The sequence below is a fragment of the Genypterus blacodes genome, unplaced genomic scaffold, assembly GCF_046128005.1.
Source record: "Genypterus blacodes isolate CSIRO-AG114 ecotype Tasmania unplaced genomic scaffold, CSIRO-AGI_Gbla_v1 ptg000156l_1, whole genome shotgun sequence".
NCBI lineage: Eukaryota > Metazoa > Chordata > Actinopteri > Ophidiiformes > Ophidiidae > Genypterus > Genypterus blacodes.
The window spans coordinates 10,718,585-10,745,000 of record NW_027466957.1 but is presented as its reverse complement, the minus strand read 5'-3'; the positions used below and the strand labels follow the sequence as shown (position 1 = coordinate 10,745,000).

At 45.6% G+C, this 26,416-nt stretch overlaps 2 protein-coding genes across 2 annotated transcripts; one reads left to right on the top strand and one right to left on the bottom strand.

The window, feature by feature from the left end:
* The first annotated feature begins 5,524 nt into the window (after window positions 1-5,524).
* Window positions 5,525-18,650, top strand: LOC143013531 (rho-related GTP-binding protein RhoA-D). Its single transcript, XM_076167199.1, has 5 exons — window positions 5,525-5,642; window positions 13,709-13,864; window positions 15,686-15,806; window positions 16,922-17,052; window positions 17,165-18,650. Exons 2-5 carry the CDS (start codon window positions 13,709-13,711, stop codon window positions 17,336-17,338), a joined length of 582 nt encoding a protein of 193 aa, XP_076023314.1. The 5' UTR covers window positions 5,525-5,642; the 3' UTR covers window positions 17,339-18,650.
* A 1,328-nt stretch (window positions 18,651-19,978) lies between these two features.
* On the bottom strand, window positions 19,979-26,416 carry LOC143013530 (putative helicase mov-10-B.2). Its single transcript, XM_076167198.1, has 15 exons — window positions 26,346-26,416; window positions 26,101-26,225; window positions 25,530-25,636; window positions 24,889-25,082; window positions 24,624-24,721; window positions 23,735-23,832; window positions 23,487-23,585; window positions 23,040-23,127; window positions 22,822-22,939; window positions 22,529-22,714; window positions 22,341-22,409; window positions 21,447-21,554; window positions 21,123-21,211; window positions 20,956-21,031; window positions 19,979-20,837 (listed from the first exon to the last, which is right to left on the bottom strand). Exons 3-14 carry the CDS (start codon window positions 25,600-25,602, stop codon window positions 20,968-20,970), a joined length of 1,284 nt encoding a protein of 427 aa, XP_076023313.1. The 5' UTR covers window positions 25,603-25,636; window positions 26,101-26,225; window positions 26,346-26,416; the 3' UTR covers window positions 19,979-20,837; window positions 20,956-20,967.

Sequence of the window (26,416 nt, the reverse complement as noted above, 5' to 3'; positions counted from 1 at the left end):
CGACACCTCTGCACAGCGAGCCAGCCACTCTCTCACACGGAGGCTGAGGGCCTCGGTGCCGATGCAGCATTTAAGCCACACAGCTCTCTCTTACTCCATCTCGGTCTGCCACGGTGCAAGACTTCATTTTGCACGGCTCTTTGAAAATGTACAGCGAAGGTGTAAACGCGGTGAGTGCAGCAGGGAAACTTGTTCCTTTGGTGCAGCTCCATACTGATTTTCTTTATTGTTCAGTGTAGCACACCATGGATTTTGCAGTTGGGCACTGGGGACCCATAAAGCAATAAAAGAGAGAAAAGTGGAGGCGTAACTGCGTTCCAACAAACATGATCGGCTGTGTTTACGGATGGGAACTCGTCCTTGCTGCCTCACTTGCGTCTCCTAATGCTCCGATGGGTCTCGGGGTGACAACTTGAACCTTTTGTGCCTTTCACCTTTCACCTAGCTGGTGAAACTCAACTCTGGCAGGTGAAAAGAAGCAGCCGGGTGTCTCCACGTGTCAGAAACGTTAGCACATGGGCTGAGCGTCCTCTCACCGGGAGTCGGCAGTGATGACGGAGGCGAGGGGAGAAAAATGTCAAACTAAATGTCTGAGGTAATCTCATTCTCCTCCCTTCCTCTCTCTTTCTTTGTTTGCCTCTTGGCCTCGACCTCTCAGCTGGTCACTGATCGGAGCAGCGAGGCCATATGTTTGTGTTTATAATCCTCCGAACACAATGAGATACAGGCGCTCTAATGCTGCTGCCACCCGTAATCCAAACACTTTTCAGGAGAAACAATAGCCATAAAAATCTGGGATTATGTTGTTCCACGCTATTGGTTCAGAGACAGGAATATCTGTCGCTCCTTCTCTCTTCCTTTTAATCCTCTCTCTCTCCCTCTCTCCCGCTCTCATTGTCTGCCTTTCTCTCTATCTCTCCCCTCTAAATCTGGCAAGCAGCTTTAGTTCTTATCAGGATGGGATCAGACAGAAAAGGCTCTATCTGTGGGCTGAGGAGGAAAGTTTTGCTGCCAGTGTGTTTGCCAAGTTTATACTGTACGACAGTGCAGTTTGGAGGGAGAACAGCAGAAAGGCCACAGACACACACACACAGAGAGGGGAGAGAGAGCGTACATCTTCGTAGGATTTATTACACAGCATTGGAAAGTATTACCAGATTCTCTACATCCCTGCAGCCCACACCCTGCTACACTGTAGCTCGGTGTACATAAGATGGATTAGGGAGTCTGACACAAACATGAGCATCGAGGCATTGCCTGTGCAGCTCTACATATTTTGGAAGCACAGCGGGATATCTCGTCCGACTGAAATGAGATCAAACTGTCACCATCTTTTCAATTTCTGGGTTTTTGCGTGGCGGCGTGGGTCGCTCATCCCTGTAAAGCCCCGTACAAGTAGGGTGGCGATTGTTTTTCAAATCCGGGTGAACGCGGTCAGCTAAACAAAAACCTGTCCGGCCTGGATACACATTGGCACAAGTGGAAAGTGCCCGATAGAAAACAACTCTGGGCTGGCTGCAGCTCATCCATACAGATGTGTGCCTATAACCCATAGAGACATCGCTGTGTGAAGCACAGCCACTGAAAGCAATTCAGTCAGTTTGTATACGCTGCCAGTGGGACTACACTGCCTTCATTCATCGCTCTCTCCCCCTCCCTCAGCCTTCTATTCCCACCTGCTTCTCCCTTTTCCCCCCTCACCTCCTTCTCCTACATCCCAGTTTTCCCCCCCGATGACAACACCTACGCACGATTAATGATAATGCGAGCGGGCCAATGGCTGCTGTTTGGGCACATTTTCTTTCTGAGGCAACAAGGGGAATTTCTTCTCACTCTGTCTGGGCTCCCAGTCGTGTCTTTTACTCAACTGACTCTGTCTTACTGAGAAAAAGAGACCAGAGAGAGCCAACATAAAAGACACAAGAGAGGGAAAACACAGAGAGCTTCTATTATTTGCTACAGCAGCACTATTTTCAAGAATAATCATCTCAAAGCACGAGTAGGAGGAGGTGGGACAGAGATTATCGTTTTTTGCAGAAATGCAGTTCTTTTTTTTGTCTTAGTTTAAGTCCTAAACTTAAACTACAAAGGAACAAATGAGTTGTGAATAGTAACAGAGATATTTGGACAGTCAGCGCTGTCAGATTAGTCATTGCAGAATGTCTTACATAAAAGCCTGCATCATTATGTATAGGAGAGAAGATGTATAGGAGAGCCCACAGAGGAAGGCGGGTTACATGACTAAGCGGTTGTCATCCCTGTGACAGGAGGGCCCTCTGGTGGCCAGGCCTGTGTGCATTGGCACAACATTGGTACAGTGAGTACCAACTACTGCTACTTAGTAATCTGTGGGTGTTCTGAGCTGGTGTGCGATAGGTTTTTGAAGGTGACAGACCTGCCAACAACACCAGCCTTCCAGGTGAAAGATGGACCCTTAGAAACAGCTATTTCACCTGTAGCAACACTCCAATATAAGTGTTTATACAGTATTGCAATGTAGGCAATGATGTCTAAACTGAGATAAACAAGCCTTTGGGGATGTAGCATTTCACTGGAGAGAGTATTGCTATGTTGATTGTTTGCATCATTCTTCCACAGGCAGGAGCACAAACATATAAAGAACAAATTGCTTCAATGGGCAACATTCTCAGGAGTTCTAATGGCCTGTATTGCCCTAGAATTCAATTATATGCCCACAGAGTTGCTGATCTGGATGGAGGCCCGTGTCATATAACTCAAGAGGCCCCATTCAGACTTGTCGGCAACATTTTGGGGGTGTTCTTAAACTGCAACTTCTACATTCCGCTCACAGAATCAAAGGCGGTGTGCAGTGATCCATGGGGGACACTGTGTTTTCCCAGAAATAATCACTTTTGTAAACAGCAATGAAACATTTTCTAGTAGATTGCGTGGTCATCTAAACAAACTCTTTCACCTATTAAATTGAAAAAATGTCTTAATTTCACTGCCAATTTACAAAGGGTGTATGACGATGCAATTATGAATATTAAAGCTTCTGCGCCACAAAGACTGATGTCATGGTTTAATTAGAATATGTGCACTGTTTCCTAATGAATCAGTCACCAGCTAAACAAAAAGAGGGCAGCATCAAATAGATTCTCTTGTGTCTCACACTCACAACTCCAATTTTATTCCTATGACATTGTAAAACGTGCCGGTCGGTTGTATTGACTGTGTTTAACCACCGGGTGTTGCTGTGTCTGCACAGTTCAGATGTTGCGATGCAGGGTGAGGTGAGGACAGCCTTCTCTAAGGAGGAATCTTTCCTCTGACTCAGTAGTTCACTGTGGAGAGTCTTCCCTGGGTTTCTTTGATCCTCTGGGGTAAATGAGAAGAAATGCGTAAACCTTCACGCCTAAACATATTGATATTTGACTGTTAACAGCAGGTGTACTTCAGATGATCTCATTTCACACATGAAGTGAGGGGAATTCACAGTGACGCAATACTGAAATGTTGTTGTGTTAAGGTATCGATTTCCTCTGAAACTGTACTGACATGGTGAAGGCAAACCTGATGTAAACTCAGGCTAAGATATTAAGTTATTTCTTTGTATTTATTGTAATGTTTACATTACAATGTTTTGGTTCTTGCAACTGAACAGAATTAAAATCACTTTCGCCACCAGGCGTTGACCTTTGTTTGGCCCTTTGGATGTGTTTGAAACAGCATAGTATCAATGTCCTCCACATGTTACATCACAAATGTACTTACCTAGTGTTTTTGAGGGACAATCTAGACTGTTTGTATTTGTTTTTAGTAAGCAGGTCGTCTTTTTTTTCAAAGCGCTTTTGTGTAGTGTTGCATACGATGTAACATTATTTAGCCTTGTGGTGACATGTCCCTTCATCCCTCCCACCTAGTGAATGCCTGGATATGCACACACACACACACACACACACACACACACACCATGATCCCATATGTTTTGATTATTTTTTATCTTCTACTTTGTTCTGTGTCCTATATTTGTATAATCATCTCTAAATAAGATAGGGGAAATACTTTTGTAGACCAAGCGCTCTGGTTAGAACAAAATGTTCTCAACACCACCAAGATGCTGTTAATGCCTATTTCACCTGAGGTAATATCTGAATTCTCTCCCCTCCTCTCTTTGAATGCATTCCTGTCGTCGAACCACACAGATCAGCAGTTTTATCTCATCTTTGTGTGTTTTTATGTGGAAATATCCTGAATTACATCTGCACAGTGGCAGCGTAGAGATGGGATGTAGGATGGCATTCTCTCTGAACTGTGCTCCACTTCAACATGCGTCTCTCCCCAGCCACACACATCAGCCAGCAGCTCCCCCGGCCCAGGCAGCATACAGAAATAGCATCAGTATTCTTTGGGACTTGGATGTGCCAGTGTGCACAGTTTTATCTGAAACTATGGGGGTATTACCATGGAAACTGCAGAGAACTGTCCAAATTGTAACCAAAGAGCCAGGATGTAGTGAAGTCATATTCATCCACGTTTGTCATGGAAGCTTGTGCTCCCATCCTTTCAACTCTCCGTCTTTGTTGTGACACATTTCTTCTCCTGAGAGTAAAAAACTGATCTCCTCTCTAGAATTCTGCCTGAGGTGTTTTTGTTTGGAAGCAGTACAATTTTTGGATTCGACTTTAAGGAGACTGTGTAGTAACATGTGTTGTGAGTGCATAGAATAAACTCCTGATTGCTAATAATAATGTGCTTGTTTCACACACTGTTCTTTTCACCAAGAGCAGCAGTGTATTTACAGTGTACTGCACCCGGGTGCATGAACTAATGACCTAATGAGAGAATGGCATGTTAAAAAGCTCAAATCCCTCTTGTGTGATTTCCTGTTACACTATGGGAGAAAAGCACTCAGGTCAAAGTCCATTGCCTTACATAACAAATAATAATATAACTATTAATACTATTACTATTAATAATACACCCTCGTGCACACGCGCGCCACTTGGCATAATGATGTCATCGTTCTCTAATCATTAAATGAAGGAAAAGCGCTTAAATCCTACATCCAATAGCGTGAAGGCGCAGGAATCTCAAACGCAAGAAATGGTGCTGCTTTAAAGTGCAGCCCGCAATTTCCCAACCTCACACGGAGTGCCTGCTCTCCGTGGGAGAATGTCAGAAGAAAAGGGCTTTGTTTTCCCTCATTGCAATGCACCGAAAAATAGATGCACACAAAGGAAAGGGGTACTTTTTTTCTTTTTTTTTGAACTTGTCAATACTGCAATGGGGAAAATGATTTTTGTCCGTAAACTGGGTACAGTGTCGTCCTTGTTGTAATAGAAATTGGGTATTATCTTATACTGTATATCTTATCTGTAAGTTGTCTTCAGTTTAAAAAAATCATTTAGGAGTATTTTTGACAAATGTTACAAGTGACTATAGTTACATTCCTTACACCATCTCCCACTGATTCAGGACGTCTTTTGGATCTAGAACTCAAGCCAAACGCGCCAGGGCGTGTGTATTTTCCGCGGGGCCCTGAACGCAGCGTTATGGGCGGGTCTTGGTGTGAGTTGAGTTTCTTCCTCGGCGCACACCCTGATTACAGCTGCTCCCAGGCAGGAAAGCACCGAGGAAACACGGAGCTCCCCGCTATTTGAAGACCCACACAGGGAGAGGCGAGTACAAACACACCGATATGTCACCCTTTCTCTTATTTTGCGCACGCAGAGGTTTCGTACTTGCTAAAACGAGCTTTGAAGTTGGGAGCGTTGGGTGGTAGCCGCCTCTGCATGCTCCCTCCGCGGAGACGTTGATGAGTCGGAGGTATCAACAGCTCGCCGAGCTGAAACCTGTTACTCGTTTCGAACTTTCCCCGTGAAAAATGTCGCCAGTGTTTCACGGTTTGGCTACGAGAAGTGCCACGAAGTCAAAATACTCGTTTGTTCTGTCGAGATAGCAGCGTTCCGATCCTAACGCACAGACCCAGCCCTGTGTGAACCCATAACACACTTTACATAACGCCCTTATTCAGACTTCAGCGGCGAAGGCGGGCAGGATAAAGCATGAAAAGTTTATTTTCTCTTTCCCTTTGGAAGCCTGTTAGGCCAGTAAACGCGCCTCGGTACAATCAACGCCTCTGGGTTGAACAGTCATTTTGAAACGCAAACGCATCTTTTGGCTCCCTAATCACCGCGCTGTCCCCTTTGCTTAGTTTCGTGTTTAATAAACCGCAAATAACCGTGAAAGTGTTTGTCTATGCTGATGACATTCCTCTCTCCGAGTCACCACACCCTTCCACTGCTCCCCGGCTCCTGTAGTCGACCCTCATATCTCACAGCAGCTTGTTCCCAACTCGTCTCGGCATGTTCCCACATCAAAACGCACCGAGTGGCTTCACGAAACGCTTAGGACCTACACCTATGTAGGTTAACACACAAACACACACAGGGGGTGTTGCATGGCGACCACATGTAGGGGAGGAATGCATCAAATGTTCTCCTACATCCTCATCCTGACGTGTGTGTGTGTGTGTGCAGGTTTGTGTGGCTACTACAGCAGAGGGTATGATGTCATTGTGGATGAACAGCTGATTGCTGACCGGGCGGTTTGCGCAGGTAGCGGGACAGAAGTGACAGTGTTAACCTTGTGCTGCACAGATCGGTGGCAGTGCAGAGGGAGGGAATGTAGGGCAAAGGGAACGTTATTGAAATGAAATGATAGTGCAGCCTTTAAGATGAGTTTGATCAACACAACATTGATCTTATATCACAATAGGAGTCACTCTAGTGCGTGAGCTTTCATTCATAGGCGAAGGCGTCTCAGAGGACCCGAGTTGCCCAGTTGGCCTCTGTTGAAACTCTTTATTGTAAGCTATTATAGACCAAAAGCTCCACACATGCCTGGGTAGCCAGAAGCCATTTCACGCTGGTGTTGTGCCTCATTCTCTTCCCTGTCGCGCTGCTCTCTACAGTTGACCTATAATGGTTTCTTTGCCCAGTGTACGTGCAGGCTTCAACTTCTGCCGTGGAAAACACAGGAAGTATACTTAATAATAGGTCACAATACAATCCAAAGATTTACTTGCTAAGACCCCTTTTTCATCCTTCTAACCCAAAGTGGAGTGTGTCTGGTTTGTGCCTTGTCGAGCTGTAGGTGCTCTTATCAGCCAATGTGTCCAAACACAATTCTAAGTATCCTGTTATCCTATTAGCCTGAGCTCTCGGCCTTCACCAGAGACTTCCACCTGGCTGATGTCATAATCGTACATGAAGATAATTGGACTGCAGCTTTTAGGAACGAAACGCCCCAACCTGAGTGCCATGGATGCCAGAGAGTCGTCGGGTTATCAGGTTAACCAAACACCAGCGCTATCAGCTGGTTTAATATTTGTCTAGATTGGAAGCTTGAAGACACTGAGGCCTCCACGGCATATTGGGAGGATGGTGTGTGACGGATTCTGTTTCCTAGTCATGACAGTGATTGACAGACGCGACCGTATAGCTCACTGGGTTTGTTGGTTTTAGACGGCAGGGATGGAAAAGAAAACTCTCTGAGGGGGGAAATCTCTGGGAGTATTTCCTGTTTGGACCTTAGAGGTTGCTGTTTCAGGAAGTCCCTATAAGGACATCAAAGTCAGACTGTACCCTGATTTTTTTTTCCCAACCGATATTATAGTCACAATTTGATACAAGTCTGTGGTGTTGTATTGCAAAGACCCGGGCATGTCTTGTTGATGGGTCTTCTTTAACACCAATTACTCTCTCTCCCACACACACACAGTGCTCTAACGTCTGCATGCCAGCGCCTATTGAACTGTATACAAGTACAATCTTAGCATAAACCTTGGGATTGAAAATTCCAAGCCGCAATCTCCTCATGAAATGGTTACATTAAGCTTTGAACAGTTTGAAAAGCTGAGCGTGTCAGCTGGTACCGCCGCCAACTTCCTCACACCTCACACGGCCGTACGGCACAGATGTACCGAACAAGCGAGAGCAACCGGGGTGATGACTCCGTCCAGACTGTGTTACTTGTTTTTTTGGCATTTGTTTGTGCTGTGTATGTCAGTCGGAGAGGAGGAGTGCAGCACCCTAAGGATACAGAACATTAGCTCCCCGATGGTGACATCACACTGCAACACAGTGAGAGAGAGAGAGAGAGAGGGTGTGGGTGTGTATGAGCGAGCGAGCGAGCGAAGGAAGAGATGAGAGGGACAGAGTGAGAACTAGCCTGGAGGCTGATGGATAGATGTGAGGGAGAAAGATAGTGACAGTAGAGAGCTGGTGAGGGAAAAAAGGATCCAAACAAATCTGCTCCTTCACCATATCCAACTAGGTGTGTGTGTGTGTGTGTGTGTGTGTGTGTGTGTGTGTGTGTGTGTGTGTGTGTGTGTGTGTGTGTGTGTGTGTGTGTGTGTGTGTGTGTGTGTGTGTGTGTGTGTGTGTGTGTGTGTGTGTGTGTGTGTGTGTGTGTGTGTGTGTGTGTGTGTGTGTGTGTGTGAGAACCATGTAAACATTTTGCGAGAGAGACTGGGAAAGAGGAAACGTGATCGTCGGTGCTTCCTTATTTCCCGATTTGCTCTCTCCAAGTCACCCCATGATTATTTCATCCACTTATTTTATTAAATGTCTTGTAGTATTGATCAAAGGCGGCCTGTGATGTTTAAAGTTTCTGCACATCTGTGGTCCACGCCGCAGCCCCGACTGGTGCTCTAGATTTCAGAGTAGTGGATGAAGGGATGATTCTCTGTGATGTTTCTCTCCCTGGTCCTCTGCTCTCGGTCGAGCTGCACACTGTGATGAATTGGGCTGGGTGTGTGTGTGTGTGCGGGCGTGCGCGTGTGCGGGCATGTGTGCGCGTGTGCGGGCATGTGTGTGCGCGTGTGTGCATGTGTTGTCTCAATGGCTCTGTCCTATTTTAGGCTCCAGCTAGGTTCTCTTGACTTTGCGCTGCTCCCCTTTTCTTGGATCCTACCAAGTGATCTGCACAGGTCTGAGATAAGACTTCACTGTAAACGTCCTCGCCCCCGTCGCCATTTGAAGTTAAGTTAGTGATTGTAAGACGGTAACTGAAGATATTTTCTAGGTACTTCCTCGTCAACTCGTTTCCTTTTTCCCAAAGGTGTGTGTACGAACCGATCCCCACCTTTCATTGGTTGGCATTTTGGATGGATCCTTATGTAATCCCACCCAGAACCCTTCAGCCAGGGTCGAAGCGTTGTGGTGGGGGGCAGGGATGCGGCGTGTTTAGGGGGGAAAAGGGTGAGTGGTGTCGGACGTGGATGCGAAATTCCTCATAGCTTATGTCCTCCCACAGTTTTACACACACACACACACACACACAAGCCAAACAGTGTGTTCCTTCGGTGACACAATATTAATCATCATCCGGAATCCATTTTGTTGCTTTTTTCCTCGTCTACGGCAAAACTTTAACCGCCAACAGTCAATTGATGTCCCTCTCCTCTCTCGGGACAACTCAGACTTGTCTGCTCGTGCCTCACCTGATAGATAACAAGTGTGCAGTTAGTTTGTGGGCGATCAGAGCCGTTCTCACATCACCTTCTGAGTAAGAGGTGAACAGCATTTAGTCATTTTGTCCTCACATGTCGGTCTGCTAGGAGTCCTCCTGGGTGTCTCTGCCCACTTTACACGCTTAAATTAGGACAGTTTCACCCCCCCCCCCCCCCCCCCCCCTCGCATTCCTCTCTTAAGTTCTCAGTGACATTCACGAACAAAGTCATGAAGCTGCTCCACGGCTCGGCTTTGTGTGGTTGTCGTGCTGAAGTCCTCAGTGAGCTCTGAGGTCAGAGCAGGTCCTTCTGATCCAGCAGGCAGACTGAAGATGAATGTCATCTCCTTGAAAGTTGTTATTTACAGAGCATATATATCAGATTAACATTCTGAGATATGACATGAATGATGGGCAATGTCGACGTTTCTTGCTTTTGGAGAACTACATGCTGTTAAGAGACAGCTAGCATCGTGCTAACACAGGCGTTTACATGGGGGTTGCGTGGTTTTAATGTTGAAGACGTATTGTTATTATCGATGTGAATGCGATGACGCGGTGAGGAGTGGTCGGTGTGTACCATGTGGGTGCCTGTACGTTCAGTCTTTTGAACTCTCCTGCGTCTAGCGGCCGTAAACCAATCTCTGTGAAGGCATTTTACGATTTGGAGCTGTTCTGTGGTGAAATAGCCCAAACGCTGAGAAAGGCTCTTACACGGCTCTGCTCCCGTTGGACCGGTGCAGGCCTACTGACATTCAATAATGGGAGCTTTATGGTCTGTGTATCGTTCTACTTTTAATCAAATGGGTCACTAAGCAGAGGGTTTGTGCGAATACCTGAGTTTGCTGATCCATGTGATTAGAAACTGATCGAGACTACGGGAAGAGATAAAACTTCCTTTTTTTTTTTTCTTCCCATGCTGGAATTCTCCCCGGGCGTTTGTTTTGTTGTCTCCCCCCCCTGACTTAGCCGCTGAGCAAGACATGGACTTGGCTAATGTGTTACTACCTCAGGGAGGACTGAAGTCCTGCTAGGGCAAAAGGAGTGTGTGTGAGTGTGTGTGCCGTGTGTTCTAGGAAGGCGAACTTTGCTCCTTGCTCCCCCATATAGGGACAAACACTGCAAGGTAGGATCGCATATTCCCATGGTGTGTGTGTGTGTACTCTTTAATCTTTTGCACAGTCATATGACCTGCCCTTTCAAGGTGTGTGTGTGTGTGTGTGTGTGTGTGTGTGTGTGTGTGTGTGTGTGTGTGTGTGTGTGTGTGTGTGTGTGTGTGTGTGTGTGTGTGTGTGTGTGTGTGTGTGTGTGTGTGTGTGTGTGTGTGTGTGTGTGTGTGTGTGTGTGTGTGTGTGTGTGTGTGTGTGTGTGTGTGTGTGTGTGTGTGTGTGTGAGAACTGGCCTTTATTGATCGTCTGGTTGATCCATTGTAGAACCCTTTTTCGTGATTACAGTCGAGTGTCCACAAGCTTGACTTCCTTTATGTCAAGCTTACAACATGTTAATATCTGTGTGTTCTGTGTATTTCACCTACTTCTTTTTAAAACTGCAATCCAGGATGCTCTGAATTATTGAATGTTTCAAAATGACACAATGTAGAATACCTCAACACACAATCAGACGGATAACTAACAAGATATCAGCTGTGAAGGAGCCGTTCTCTTTAACCTTAGGACAACAGTTTGGGTGCATTCAATTTGCATTTCAATCAGGTCAATGTAATATTTATGGGAAATGTTAATATAATTCTGTGATTACCATAATCTCAAGATGCAGCTGAATGAACAACATAGCAAGATTCTGATCAAACGTCTGCTGGTTTCGTTGGCACGCCCATGCCTTTCCCCCTCACACAGGTGCTGCACAGCGTGTCCCAGTAGATCTCTGTGACCTACTAAGCTTGAGGCCTAATTGACAGGGTGGAGATAATATTCTAAGCATGGTCAATCATAGTTAAAGCTTGAAATGCACTCAGATGTTACTGCTGACCACCACCAGGTTGACTAATGCTTCTCTTTTGTTGTTTCTATGTATGTATTGTTTGTGAAGTCTGAGTTGTGGATGTTCAGAGTTGAACACGTGTTTGAAGTTGAAATTTCCAGCAGTTGAATTGAATAGATTGTGAGGCTCTCGGCCAATCGGCTTCAACTTGCCTCCACTCTAACAAGACACAATACACACACACGGGGAAGGCTGAACAATCTACGAAAGTCTGAAGTATTTTAAACTCACAATATCTGAAAAACGTGAAATAATGGAAACGCTGAAAGAGTGACTGAAGGCTTGAGCCAGGCCCGCTCAAATGTGGTCAAACAGTGATGAAGAAGGCCCAGGGAAACCATGGTGAAGAGTTTAAACCCCATGACTATGAAAATATCAAACATTTAGGTGGTTATTAGCGCCACCATCAGGCTGACCAAAGGAACTTGACATGGTCCTAACGCTGACTGACCCCTGTGAACCTGCACTATTTGACCCAAATCAGATCACAACAGTCTCAAGTTCTCAATGGGACAGACAGACTTGTGTAAAACATTGAAACTCGTCTCTTCACATGGTAGTTTTATACTCAACACAGTGTTATATTTCGTTTAAATGTAATGTAAAATAATATGAAGCCTGCATACGTACGAATACATAGCAGTCTGTGCACGACTTCCACATGGCACATATGCAATAACGAGCGTGTTATGCAGGAAAAACCTCCGTGCGATCCCGGAGCTCCTCCTCGTTCACGTACAAAAGGCGAGGAATGGGGCATAATCACTGCAGGGCGTCATGTGATGCCACTGTCACATCAGGCACGAGAGCCAGAGCTGCCACCGTCAATAAGCTGCATTACATCAACACGCAACCCAGCACAGCAACACTGGGCCCATTTTCTCAAGCTTTATGGAGGTTACACTGTAGCCACCAGTCTGTTTGTGTGTTTATGTGTGTGTGTGTGTGTGTGTGTTTATGCCCGCATCTTCCCTTCTGGCAGTGACAGTATGATGTATGGAGTCAGCAGCAGCCTGATATCACAGAGAACAGGTGGCTCTCTCTAGAGACAAACTGACAGCACGCTGGCCTGATAGTGTGTGTGTGTGTGCGTGTGTGTGCGTGTGTGTGTGAGAGAGAGAGAGAGAGAGGGAAGCAAATGGAAGAATCGTCTTTTTATTCTCATAGAGGCCTGAACAAGCCGAGGAAACACTGACCCTTTACTGTTTCCTTTCCTGGGTCATATTTAGAGCTTGTTCTCTTTTACACAGCTTTGGTTATATTATATTAATTCTAGTGACACTTTTGTAAACGGCCATTGAAATGATGCAGTGTGTGAGTGTGTATGTGTGAGTGTCTTGTAGTTTTGTTGTTTACTAATCAACAAGTACACTTTCAGAGGATAAAGTTGTAACTGTCCGCCCCCTCATGAAGTCTGAACACAGTTTCAGGTTGGATCTTCAGGTGTGTGTGGGCCGCTGCTGGTCCTGGTCGGTCCAGATCTGTGCAAGGTTCTGGCACGCCGCCTGGAAATTGTCTCATCACCTGCTCCTTTCTCTCCATTATTGTCAGCCTGTGGGAGATGATTATTGATCGTGTGTGTGTGTGTGTGTGTGTGTGTGTGTGTGTGTGTGTGTGTGTGTGTGTGTGTGTGTGTGTGTGTGTGTGTGTGTGTGTGTGTGTGTGTGTGTGTGTGTGTGTGTGTGTGTGTGTGTGTGTGTGTGTGTGTGTGTGTGCGCGCAGGAGAGAGTTTGTGCAATATAGAGGTGTCAACCAAAATCAGTAGGAGCTGTAAATCACCGGGCCAAGAGGCTGTAGAAGTGATGCATTAAGAGTGTGTGCCCGTGTGTGTGTGCGCACACGTGCTGCAGCAGTGTGTAGAGCGTTACGTCCTGCAGCACATTCCCAGGACTTTGGTGCTCCTCCTGCTCCCTTCTTCCCTCCTCTCCTGCTGCTTTTCCCGGCCACTGCTGAACCCCCACCCCAGTTTGTCACCTCACACACACACACACACACAGGACGCAGCCCAGGAAGGGGAAAGGGTGCGGCTCTAAAACGCTCTTCCATCGCTTCTTTGTCTCTGGCTCTCACCCTTACTCTGGTTCACCTCCGCACCGTCCCTTCCTGCTCGTACCCTCAGCCTGTTTACTACTCAGCAGTTATTGTTGTCATCTGTGTGATTTAAGATGCTGTGTGTTCATTACCTGAAGCATGGTGTGTGGACTAATTTGAAGGTGTCTTGTTTTGTTAGATGGCAGCCATCAGAAAGAAGCTGGTGATAGTAGGTGATGGTGCCTGTGGGAAGACCTGCTTGCTCATCGTCTTCAGTAAGGACCAGTTCCCAGAAGTCTACGTCCCCACCGTGTTCGAGAACTACATCGCTGACATCGAGGTCGACGGCAAACAGGTAAACGTGATGTTTGCGGCGTCTGCCTATTGTCTTTGCGTCAAATGTGAGGGTAAAGTGGGATAAGTGGATGCCTGAGCAGATGTTTGAGCTAACAACAGGAAATTGGTTATACCACCCATACATCGTGACTAATGCTTTACTTCCTTTTCCCTTTTCCTGCTCTGGGTCAGCCTGCTGAGATTTGGCTGTATTATGACAAAGCTGATTATAACCCAGGGCTTGCATTTGTACAAAATCTTAAAACTAGGTCACTGGCTGACTTTGTTTGGTACACACTTACTGTTTTTGAGCCTTTTTCTATTTGATGAACAGTGCAAAGTCAATGTAACTTTTTGATTCCCAAACAGTTTGATGATGCAATGTTGGTAACACCTTGTAAGACCAATTTCCCTGCATGTGTATCTCCAGTAAAACCTCTTTCCGAGGCACAATGTTTCTACCTAAACTCATTACTTCAGGCGGAGGAGCTCGCAGTTCTGTGTTCTGTGCTTCCTTGTCGATCCATTCCACAGATTACAGAGCTTAAAAAAACTAACAAATGGTATATAATCATACATGATGTTGTTTTTGCTCCTTCAGTTGTAGTGGTAGGCAGAGGAAGCAAAGAGGGCTTGTGGTTAAACCTCACCGCCTCAGTATGGAGCCCAAAGCGTGTAGAACCGGCCTGCACAGTATGAAAATGAAGCACACTCGCTCCACAGAGACACCTAGTGGTCAGAGAGGGCAACAGCAGGGTTCAGGGTTTCTCCTCTGCGTGGGTGAAGATGTGGTGCGTTTCAGCCCACTCTCTGCCCGTCTCACACCTCTTATCTGCTCGGGCAGGGGTTAGACGGTGTCACCATGGTAACTGCTTCCAAGGCAAACACATCCAGGGTCCTGATATTCTCCATCTAAATGTTCTTGAGCATTGACAACACCGATAACATACTAACCAGTTTTGAACCTGTGCCAGTCCCTTTGTTGTTCCCAGCAACGTGGAATGCTGGGTGGGACTTGATCAAATGAACACACCTGGCTCTGCTCATCAGGTGGAGCTGGCGCTGTGGGAAAATCGGTTGCTCTGTGCCTCCAGGGGAGCAGAGTTACCAACCTCCGCTCCAGCGTCTCATGCCTGATCAGATTATGCATATTTCCAACGTTACCACCGTCTTTCCCGTGTCTCGCGTTTTTGCTCCCGTGGATATTCACACGAATCCTCCCCGCCGTAGACCGAATATAATTGAAGACATAATAACGGTTCTACAGAGTCTTCACAAATCAGAATGCCAAGCTGCAAGAAAGCTCCTTTCTCAGTGGAAGTGGGCACAGCGCTGCAGCTGTACAATGTGGACGAGTGTTCTGCAGAATTAATTCCGCAAGATGGAGGCGGGCAGCGTGCGTGGTGAGAAGCACCGTTAAGCTCAGAGGCTGCAGTGGAGACTTTTAACAGTAGGAAGTAGAAAGGCCCCGTGATGTGCTGTGTGCATGGGAATACATGTGTAGGCTGCTTTATGTAACACTTTCCTACAGAGGACTTGGGAGTTGCGTCAAATGTTTTTGTTGTGCTGTGCCTCTGTTTTATGTGGAGCAGGTCATCTGCAGCCCAGTGTGGGGCCGCCAACACTTTGATTCACAGCCTGAGGCCTGAGGGAGACAGCGCCACCTCTGGGGAGTTTGCTTTTATAGGCCTGACAGGGAGGGAATTGATTATTTAAAATAGTTCTCGTGTCTCTTCATCCTCTTCCTCTCCCCTGCCCATTCCCTCTCTCTCTCTCGCTCCCTCTCTCTCCTTCCCACGTTGGCCTCTGGACTGACCTCTTCTTGTGCCTCGTCTCTCAGGTGGAGTTAGCTCTGTGGGACACAGCGGGCCAGGAGGACTACGACAGACTGAGGCCCCTCTCCTACCCGGACACAGACGTCATCCTCATGTGCTTCTCCATAGACAGTCCCGACAGTTTAGGTAAGGCCGCATAAAGCCGCTGACCTGCTCACTAAAACCGCTCAAATCCGCCGCGCCGTTTCCCTTTAGCAGTCAGCTTTGTCTCTTTACTGGTTAGACAGGAATTTGTTGCCTGGAGTCCGGATTTAATCCACAACAAAAATGCATAAGCCGCATTCAAGCGCTGCCAAACAAACGGTACATGGGAGGGATTTAGCACTGCACTGGTTAATGGCCAGGGGAAGGTTCTGTATAAACGTACCCTGTTAGATTCAAACTACATCTTCCTCATCAGTCTTGCGTGCGACACACTCGTCACGGAAACATTTACTGTCACGCTTGCTGAAGTATTGTTCGCCCGCCTCGCTCATTAGGATTCACCGTCTGAGTGTAAAACATGAATCTCAGCCGGTAATTGCCGAGGAGACCAAAGTGCCTCATAAAACCAGTCCAGGTTCTGTAGGAAGTCACACCAAGCATCAATCCGTGAAAGTATTGTGCATGAAGTTCGTACAGCGAACGCCTAAAAAGAGCACAGAAGTATATTTATAAGTGGATAGGGACTTGAAACGAAAACCTATCGCCCGTGCAGGACTGAATCATCGCATCCATAAGAGAAGAGAAATCCCCTGTGGTTCACTTCAGTTGTTTACATTCTGCAAAGAGACACGAAACATTTCACAAACTTCACAGTTGCTCCGCTAAACTAAAAGGTTATCGCAGCTTTTTCTGGAAGCGAACGCAGGCGACCCTCCGCGTATTTGAGGCCGTGTGATCCGAGCGTTCTCGGCTCCCGACATAACGAAATGGAACAGACGAGTAAACGCATCTCGCTGGGTCAAATCTCAGCCTCGGCGTTTCTTCCCACAGCGTTCCGACTCCGCGGCCAATCCTCAGATGACATTCTCACTCTTATCAGCGTAGCATCTCCGTCCAGTTCAAACATGGCTCACGCCTCAGCCAGGGGTCAGCGCCCTCTCCGCACAGTCGCAAGGGAAAGAGAACAGGCTCTCTCCACTCTCCTTTTTAGGGAAAGATGATGTCATCTCTGCCCCGTATCAGGAGAGCGCATTGACTTGAGTTTATATTATGTTACGCCTTTTCTTAGTTTTTTTTTTTTACTTTCAATGTTGTAGAGAACATTCCAGAGAAATGGACGCCTGAAGTCAAACATTTTTGTCCCAACGTGCCGATCATTCTGGTGGGTAACAAGAAGGACCTGAGGAACGACGAGCACACACGCAGGGAGCTGGCCAAGATGAAACAGGTGCGTTGCTTCTGCTTTTGCATTACCGGCACCGAGCGGAGGCCGGGCGGCGTGTAGGGCGTGGGCAGTGTTCCATTAACCTCGCTGTTTGTCTCTGCCTTAAACCCTCCAGGAGCCGGTAAAGTCAGACGAGGGCAGAGACATGGCCAACCGCATCAGTGCCTTCGGCTACCTGGAGTGCTCCGCCAAGACTAAAGACGGCGTGCGGGAGGTGTTTGAGATGGCCACCAGGGCGGCGTTGCAGGTTCGCAAGCGCAAGAAGCGGAGCGGCTGCCAGCTACTGTGAAGGGGAGGGGGCTCCGTAGTCAAACCACCAATCAGCAACAGAGGGAGGACTTCCTACTCCACTCCCCCCCCACCCCCCACCCCCGCCTGCCCCCTCCCTCCCCCGACCGGCCCCACACAGAGCAAACCTTTAAACCGATGGCTTCCTTGGACTACACTCACTTCACAGACGCAGAGGTGCCACAGGCGGATATGAAAGACTGACACACCTGTTTTCAAAGCAACGCAAATCAAACCACATGAAACTCTTGGTTTCTTCTTCTACTCACACACCCTTTTTGTCTTGTTTTTGCTTCCCTCTCTCCCTCCGTCAGCACACTGCCCCGTCTGTGCCAGGGTCCCGTGCCCTCCTCTTATATGTATGAATGTACGTTTGTATTTATGTGTGCATATACTTTACCAATATATAACGTGTCCGCCTCTGTTTTAGGATTGTTTACAGAGAAGGGCCAAACCGCTCACAGGTCCATCCAGTGTCAGCATTCTGTTAGATTTGTCAGCATTGAAGAAAAGCCTGGGTTTAGTTAGATATTCAAACTGCATGTTCCACTCCTCCTCCTCCTTCTCCTCCTTTGTACATCAGCTTCAGTCTTTATGCTATTTGCTATATCTTTATTCATTTTGCACCCTTGGAAAAAAACCCGCTGAGTCAGTGGAGCCCATTGTCTTTCCTCCAGAGCTGTTTCTTCTGACATAAAGAACTAAATCTGCAGCTCATTCACACTGAATTAATAAGATCCACTGAAATGTAAATGAACAGGAAAAAAGCAAGCGTTTGTGCGGAGACGTTTTGGAATGCACCTTGTGCCGCTTCTGCTGTGGTGAGAGCATAAACTGGCACTGGAGACACAGGGCCATTGTCACGGGCACAATACTGCTAGTCTCACTCGCTGACCAGACCTCAACCAACACACCCCCCAGCCAACAAGCGCCCTCCTCCTCCCCCCCCCCCCCCCCCCCCCCCCCCCAAGTTTGTCTGTATTGTTGATTCACATCCAGTATGCAATCATGATGTGACCTCATACAGGTTTGGATGCATGGCCATGTTTACAGCCACATTTGCATCACCCATTCTCCAAATCCAAGTTTTAATAAAATTGTGCTGCTGATGACTTAATTGACAGTTCAGACGTTGTCATTATCAATGTGCCAACTCATTCTGATTCTTTGTGTCATGCCCTTTATTTGACACCACACCAGCCAGCACAGTTGCTCTTTATCAAACTCTTTGCCATTGCGTGGATTGTGATTGGGAAAATACGGACATTTTTAAGTGTTTGTCCAATAAAGGTCAACAAATTGAGTTGTACTTACATGACGTATCAGTGATATCAGGGAAACCAATGAAGGTTTTTGCTTAAATGTTGATGGGGAATAATGAAACAGTAAATCAAGTTTGTTATTTTTACCCCAGATGATGGAACGTCTCATCAGGATGCTCAAACAAAGCTGGGAGACTTGAGCTTGAATGTGTAAGTGAATTTGAATGAAAATCTGTAGATCAATTTGTCAGCTGCAGATTTCCCCGCTGTGGTGCTTTTGTTCAGTCTCTAGTTTTGCGTTCTTGGCACACAGTCAGTTGTGTCTGTGATCTCCCTACAAGCGGCACTCCAATGCAATAAGAGCAGCGTACCTGGTTGAGACGGGATGATGGCATTTTGTTGTCCGATTGCACATTGTGGCTGAAGCAACAGCTGTAGTTCATAATTCATATCCAGCTTTGTCCAGGAAGAGCCCTTCACACGCTGAACATAATTGGATAAGTGTATAAGCGTATTGATCTTGACAGCACATTGAGAGCCACTGAGATCAGAAGGCAGCGGGCCTGGGCTAATTCCTGGAGAGTGCCTCCAAAACAGAGTAGTTACGGAGGAAATGGTCATTGCGATTATGCTTTTCAAACAGAAGTGGGATATGTTCAATATCTGAGTGAGAATCATGTTAATAAAGTATTTTTGAAACACCAAGTAACCTTGCGCCACCTTTGCTTGTAATTGTTTTGTAAGCAGCCTGTAACCGTCAGAGAGGAATGCAGGTGGACTAAGCAAGTTCTCAGACTTCCCACGCAGAGTTTTGTATCTATTATGAAAATGAAGAGAAACTAGAAGCTGCCTGAATGGAGGAAACTTAATTTTTTCTAAACACTCAGAAATGTAAAACAATTTCAAAGTTACATTGTGATCCCGCCGCACCCTTTCACATACATGTAGAAGCTTAATCATGTCATATCATCGCACAAGCTGATATACTGTAAACGCAGCAGGTCTACATGTTAAAGTTAGGATGTTGGTGATATCCTGGCAGAAAAAAGCTCACATTTTCTCAAAGATAACCGCTGCTTTTTGACACAACCTTTTACATGTTTATTTTGGTCTCAGCACATTTCTGCTCCAGCTCAAATGAACCTGGTGTGTCACACTCTGTGCATCACATGTTGTGGTTTGAGCATTGAAACCCACATTGTGGTAAATGTTAGCTGTTACAGATTCAGTGACATTGACCAACAATAAATATACAGTAAATATAACAAGTAAAAACCCAAATATTTAAGTAAATAGTTTCTAAATCAACCACAAAGCACTGTGCTGCCACCTTCTGGATAGAAACGGTAACACATTCTCAGTAGAACATAACTGAAAGCATGTTGACATTACACATTTATGTTGATTTCTGATCTCTGTCTCACGCCGTCATGTCAATCATACAATAACGGCTGATAGTTTATATTACAATAAATGTAATGAGACTCGTGGTAAAGTTGACTTTGAATGACCTTCACTGTTCACTGACGACAACGCGGCACAAAGAATGTAGCACTTTATTCATGTCAGGTTTATTTTATCATTCAAGCAAAGCAATGGAGGAATCACCACGTATGAAACATGTATGAAGTAAAGTAGTTTAACTTTTAACTAATAGAAGCAAGTTCAAATGAAATGTAAGCTACAAATGGTCAAAATGATGGAAAGAACAATAAATCATAAACACTAGACATTTGCAAAGTCTAGTGTCTGTGATTCATATGTATCAGAACAGAAAGAAAATACTAACACCTCATTGTTTCATCTTATAATTTGTCTGTTTTCACAAGGCCGTCTAAATGTAACAATTTAAGAGCAAGTCTGAGACCAACCCAATTCTATTGACCTATCTGACTTAAAGGAGACACACACTGTACCTGCCCCTTGTGGTTGGGGTTTTGTAATATTCAAATACCACAAAACAAACATTTTTAAAGAAGGGTCGTATTTGTGAAGGTGTTCACAAAGACGGAACACACCGCAAAGGTCAAGTCTGCCCAAGCGGCTGCAGAAATCATGATGAAACTCACAATGTAAATGAGTTGACTAAACATTGACAGGGTCCACACTCTCACTTCCTGTTTTTTTGGTCTTTTGCCTTTCAATGTAGAATGCTTAACATCAGAGAATTAGCTGTCTTTCTCCGACACGGGCCCAACTGCAGCATCAGACCCTTCACACTCCACACTGGGGTGTAAGCTAAAAGAAAAAGGGAGAGAAAGGAGAACGTAAGCGCCTCTCAAGTCTTCACAACAAACTTCCAACAAGGGAAAGCCATAGAAAGTGTGAGTGACCTTGTGTGAATGTGCATCATTACCAGAGTTGTTTATCAACCAAAAGCAGGGACTGGAGAAGTAACGTAGCCACCATATTGCCAACAGTACTTGATAAACCTTAATAGAGAGGGTCAACATATGAGACGTTTGGGTTTTGGGTACATGTTAGTCCAACACAAGTGTCTCCATTTAAAGACAATGATCTTACTCATCCCAGCTTTCATCAGTTTGCAACTCTCTCTGGTTTCCAACAACAATCAGCAGGTCCTGGGCTCTGGATATCGCCGTGTTGAACTTCTGAAGGCGAAGCACACATAATTACTGCTTAATGTTGCTCCATAACTGTCATCTTATTGACATACCAACACACACCACTATTTCACATACATGGAATGAGTGTGTTTGGATGCATTCTCTGCATTTGTGCCTTTTCATCTGAGCACTTTTACCTTAATCCCAGTCGTGCACAGATCTGAGTATAGCGTGACCTTAAACATGCCGGATGATTGAACTGAGGCATTGCTGTTCTTACCTTTTTGTTATTGACCAAGCCCAGCATTCTTTGTGTGGGATTGCTGTTCACTGTAGACACCACAATGGCTTTGTACACTTCACCCATAAAGTTCTCCACTGTGTCAACCTATGGAAACAGAGGCATGTAAGTGTTTGCTAAAGGGTTCTTTTCAAAAACACACATCAGGGTCCAAAAGTCTGAGACCACATTGGAATAATATTGTTTTTTTTTATAAAAAGCTGGAAATAGAGCCACTGAGCCACAGGAGGCAGTGGCTCAGTGGGTAGTGCTTCCGCTTGGGAACCGGAGGGTCGCCGGGGTGCCCCTGAGCAAGGCACCGAACCCTCAATTGCTCCCCTCTCTGCGAAGGGTGGTAATGTAATGTAAGTCGCTTTGGATAAAAGCGTCTGCCAAATGATCGTAATGTAATGTTTCAAAGGACGAGTAGCACAGGGAAGGAACAAGGCCACAAGTTTGGCATGGGCAAAAGCTAAAATAGTGGAGTTTACCCATGAATCCAATTTTGAGATTTATGGCAGTAAGAGAACGGTTCATGGAAGGAGAAGAGTAGGAGAGAGACTTTGACACCACAGCGCATCCAAACAACAGTGATTGAAGTCTGAGAATGTTTTGCCTACTCTGGAGTTGGACACTTGTACGAAATTGATAACACACCGACAGAGAGAAGAATTGACCCCCTGCACCCTCTGCTTTGGATCTGTCCGCAGCAGGACACTGACCCCACACTTCAAGACCAAATGAGAGCAACTAGTGGTGACCGCCAAGGGCCTTCCTCCCATTTGTATTAAATTAGAAAATAACGCAAAATAGATGCATTTTCACAGTTGGTTGCGGACTTCAGGACCCTGTTGTACGTTTTCCTCCTAACATGGTCACTTTGTATTTACTTACCTTGACATTACGTAAGTCCACTGCTGCCAGGGATGTATCCATCTTTAGAGCATTGCAGATTTCCCCCACCTGCACAGCGAGGACAGGACAGAAGGAGCAGGATGATACGTGATGTAAATACACAAGTACACCAGCTGAGAAATCATTTACTGTGTGTTTCTGACACAGTCTGACACTGTAACACACACTTGTTTTCTGTATGGGGTAATGACCCCAAGGTCTTTAGGTCCAATTTTGGTTACGCCCCCTTCTTTCAGAACTATTTTCTTGACGTAGTCCACCACCACATCCACCTCTGCCATGTTGCAAAGCCATTTGCCGTTGCCTGGACCTTTCTTACGACCCGCCACTTCGTGAAAGATCAATGGGAAACCCTGAGAGATAGAATGAGAAAGAGAAAGGGGGATGGGGGACAAAGTCACACACACATACACAAGTCCATCTGTGTGTGCTTGCTCTGTGTAGCTTGCTAGTACACTACCTTCATGGGCAGATGACGCCATTTGCAGTATGAATTGCAGAGCCGTATATCAGCCATAGCCTGAAGCTCTTTCTCATAGAAGAGGTTGTCGAGAATTTCCAGAATGTCAGAATGGCAGCTGACGGAGGCAAAATGAATTGGATGTTAACAGGAGATGGGTGAAAATAATGGGGTTGAAAGTAATTTTATGAGAAGAAAAAGCCTCATCACTACCACACCTGTAGTTCTTCTGTAAATCGGTGATGAAACGGCGGTTCAACCTGTGGTACAAGTCACGTTTCATCAGGCGCTCCATCAGGGACTCATCTGCTCAGAGTAAACACACTTCATTTATAGAGCACAGAACAGAACAAAGTGCTTTACAAAAGACAAATACAACTAATTAAGTAATAATAAATAAGAATGATAATTATACTAATAACAGTGCAAGGAATTAAAACAAACAGATACAATTCTTATTATCTAACAAGATCACAGGCAATATGCTTATTATTGCTGCATGAACAACTAAAACAACAAAGACAAATGCTTGGTTGACTAAGACAACAGTTGTTTATACTGCATATATATGAGATGATGGTTCTGACTATGATGAACATTTTATTCAACTGTTGTGTTTTTCTATCTGATATTTATCACTGAAAGCAAACAAACGACTTGCCCACCTATGCCATGTATCTTAACTAAGTTGGCTGTATTGGTGTAGCCAAGCTGTTTGGGGTCTCCAGCTAGCACCACCTGGCCCCGCTCTGGGTCCAGTAGATCTGTGGACCACACACACATACACACACACACACACACACACACACACACACACACACACACACACACACATATATATATATATACACATACATATAAAGGGTAAAGCCAGGATCTCAAACAATTTAAACAGGCTGAACGTGTTGATCACCTGCCAAAGGGATGATGCATTCTGTTTCTGCTACCTGGCCTGCATCATCCACAAAGATAGAGGAAAAATGACCTCGAGGAAGACCCCCGGTCACTAATCTGAGGAGACAGAGAGCAAATGTTAATATTTAGCTGCAGGCATTGCGGTTTGGAAGCTTTTTTGTGTGTTGAGTTCAGTGAAATGTGCAGGGGTTTCTGACTCTACTACACCCCTACACCTCTACACCCCTACACCTCTACACCCCTACACCTCTACACCCCTACACCTCTACACCTCTACACCTCTACACCTCTACACCTCTACACCTCTACACCTCTACACCTCTACACAGCTACACCTCTACACCTCTACACCTCTACATAGCTACACCTCTACACCTCTACACCTCTACACAGCTACACCCCTACACCTCTACACCTCTACACCTCTACATAGCTACACCTCTACACCTCTACACCTCTACACAGCTACACCCCTACACCTCTACACCTCTACACCTCTACATAGCTACACATCTACACCTCTACACCTCAGTACAACTGTACAGCTACTAAAGCAGCTGTAAAGTTGTTTTTACACGCTGAACGGGGCTCCCCATGATCATTTAACGGAAATAGATTAGTGGATTTGTTTTTTCATGTCCAAACTTCATTCCTACATGGATTAAGAGCAAAAAGTCCTGTGCAGAATTAAATATTAAGCAAGAAAGCATGTTTATTCAGTGAAAATACATATCTAGTATATATTCTATTCATTAAATGTTTTACTGTGTACTTTTGCCCTTTTTGGCCCTTTGCCCTGATTCAAGTTCATACAGATATCAGACAATCCTTTGTCTGTACTCCTTGTTACTGCGGAGGAGAAACCATTACAATGTGGCATCAGCTACCTTGACACATTCACCAGCGTGCTGACGATGACCTGATACTGCATCAGCTCCTCTATGCTGGGAATCACAATCATGTTGTCTTCCAAGTTACAGTGACGCTACAGAAAACGACAAAGCAAACACACAGACACACAGAGGTCACAGACGGTGAGGGGAATACAACCGACTGATTAATATGAGGAGCTACATTAAGTTGGAGTCTAAACAAATGCTGTCATTGGAATGCTCAAGTGGTATCAGTGAAGTCAGAGAGAGCGATGCAGACCTGTAGCTCTGCAGGAATCTTCTTCACAGGGTAGCTGAGGCAGTAGAAGCGAAACACGCTGTTTTCCTCTGGGTTGTCTTTCAGAATCTCCGTACATAGAAGATCAGCAGCACGGTTGAGGTGAGCACAAGCCAGGATGTTGACAGATGTCTGCTGTAACTGCTTGATGGCCTCCGCCAATGTCACAGTTTTACCTGATGAAAACATAAATAAAAACAATATGTTAGGGGCAAGTCATTGCTTGTCACAACATGACTCAGTTTCAGTGACAGTTCCTCATGTGTCACGTGACGTCTTCAGGCTTTTCAATGTCTAAAAAGAACGTCTAAACTATTTTTTTTATCGATATCGGTGATGTAAAGGTTATTTCTCTCTTGCATTCGTGTGAAACCCTGGTGGTTGATTTCATGTTTAGAAATGAAACGTGATTTTCTGGCAGTCTTACACAGAACAGTAAGAGTAAAATAACACATTATTGAAGAAAATCAAATAAAATGAGTTTGACTACAAGGATTTGCTTTGACGACGCCGATCTGTATCAACGCAGAAATCAGCGGACTGTTGGTTCCTTGGCAGGGGTACTTGTTCTCTGAAATGTAATTTTGAAGAACACGCTCAAACATGCAGGTAGAGTGTGTCACCTGTGCAGGGAGGGCCAGACAACAGGTAAGGAGCCGGATCGGAGGAGCGAGCCAGAATGTGTTTCACGGCCATCTGCTGCTCTCTGTTCAGCTGCTTGTTAAACAGTCTAACAAGATGGAGACAACATGAGAGCGGAGTCAGAGAGTGCAAGTGTGTATAAACAGTTTCCCTTCAAGCTCTGAATTATGGCTGCGTCTCTATTGCACGCTGAGTCACCGCCATGCTATGATGTCGCACACAGGTGTAATCACTGACATGTGTTTGTTTGTTTTGCTTGTTTGACTTGCACAGAGGTAACTCATCAGATTTGGATCAAAGCTGGCAGGTTTGTTTGGGGTTTAGGGTCAGGAGCATCGTTTATAGATTATTTTTCAAATGGGTCAAAGGTCAAAGCAAAGGCAAGGTTAGTGTTGCATCCCAAAGCAAATGCATTACAAAAACTGAAGTTACAGTTTATATGATGTAAGAGACGTGAAATGCAGGTATGTATTATGTCAGACGTTTATGTGTGATCCATTCTTGTTCAGCACATCATTTTGTTATCTAAATAGAGGAAGGAGACAGTCTGACCTGAGCTTTTGTAGTTTACGGCCAGAAGGGGCATTGTAATACGGGAACAGAACCGTTTGCAAAATGCCGTACACACCCTCGACCGCTCTGTGCTGTACATTAAAGATCAGCCGGTTGAATGAACCCTGACAACAAAAACAATTTTGTTGGTAAATTGCTGCGTCAGAGTAATGTGTGCTTGTGCTTGTGCTTGCGTGCCTGCGTGCCTGCGTGCGTGCGTGCGTGCGTGCGTGCGTGCGTCCAACCTGGTGCTTCTTCTCCTGCAGCTCATGTAGATGCAGAAGCAGCTGGGACACCGTAAAGTAATCATTTTCCA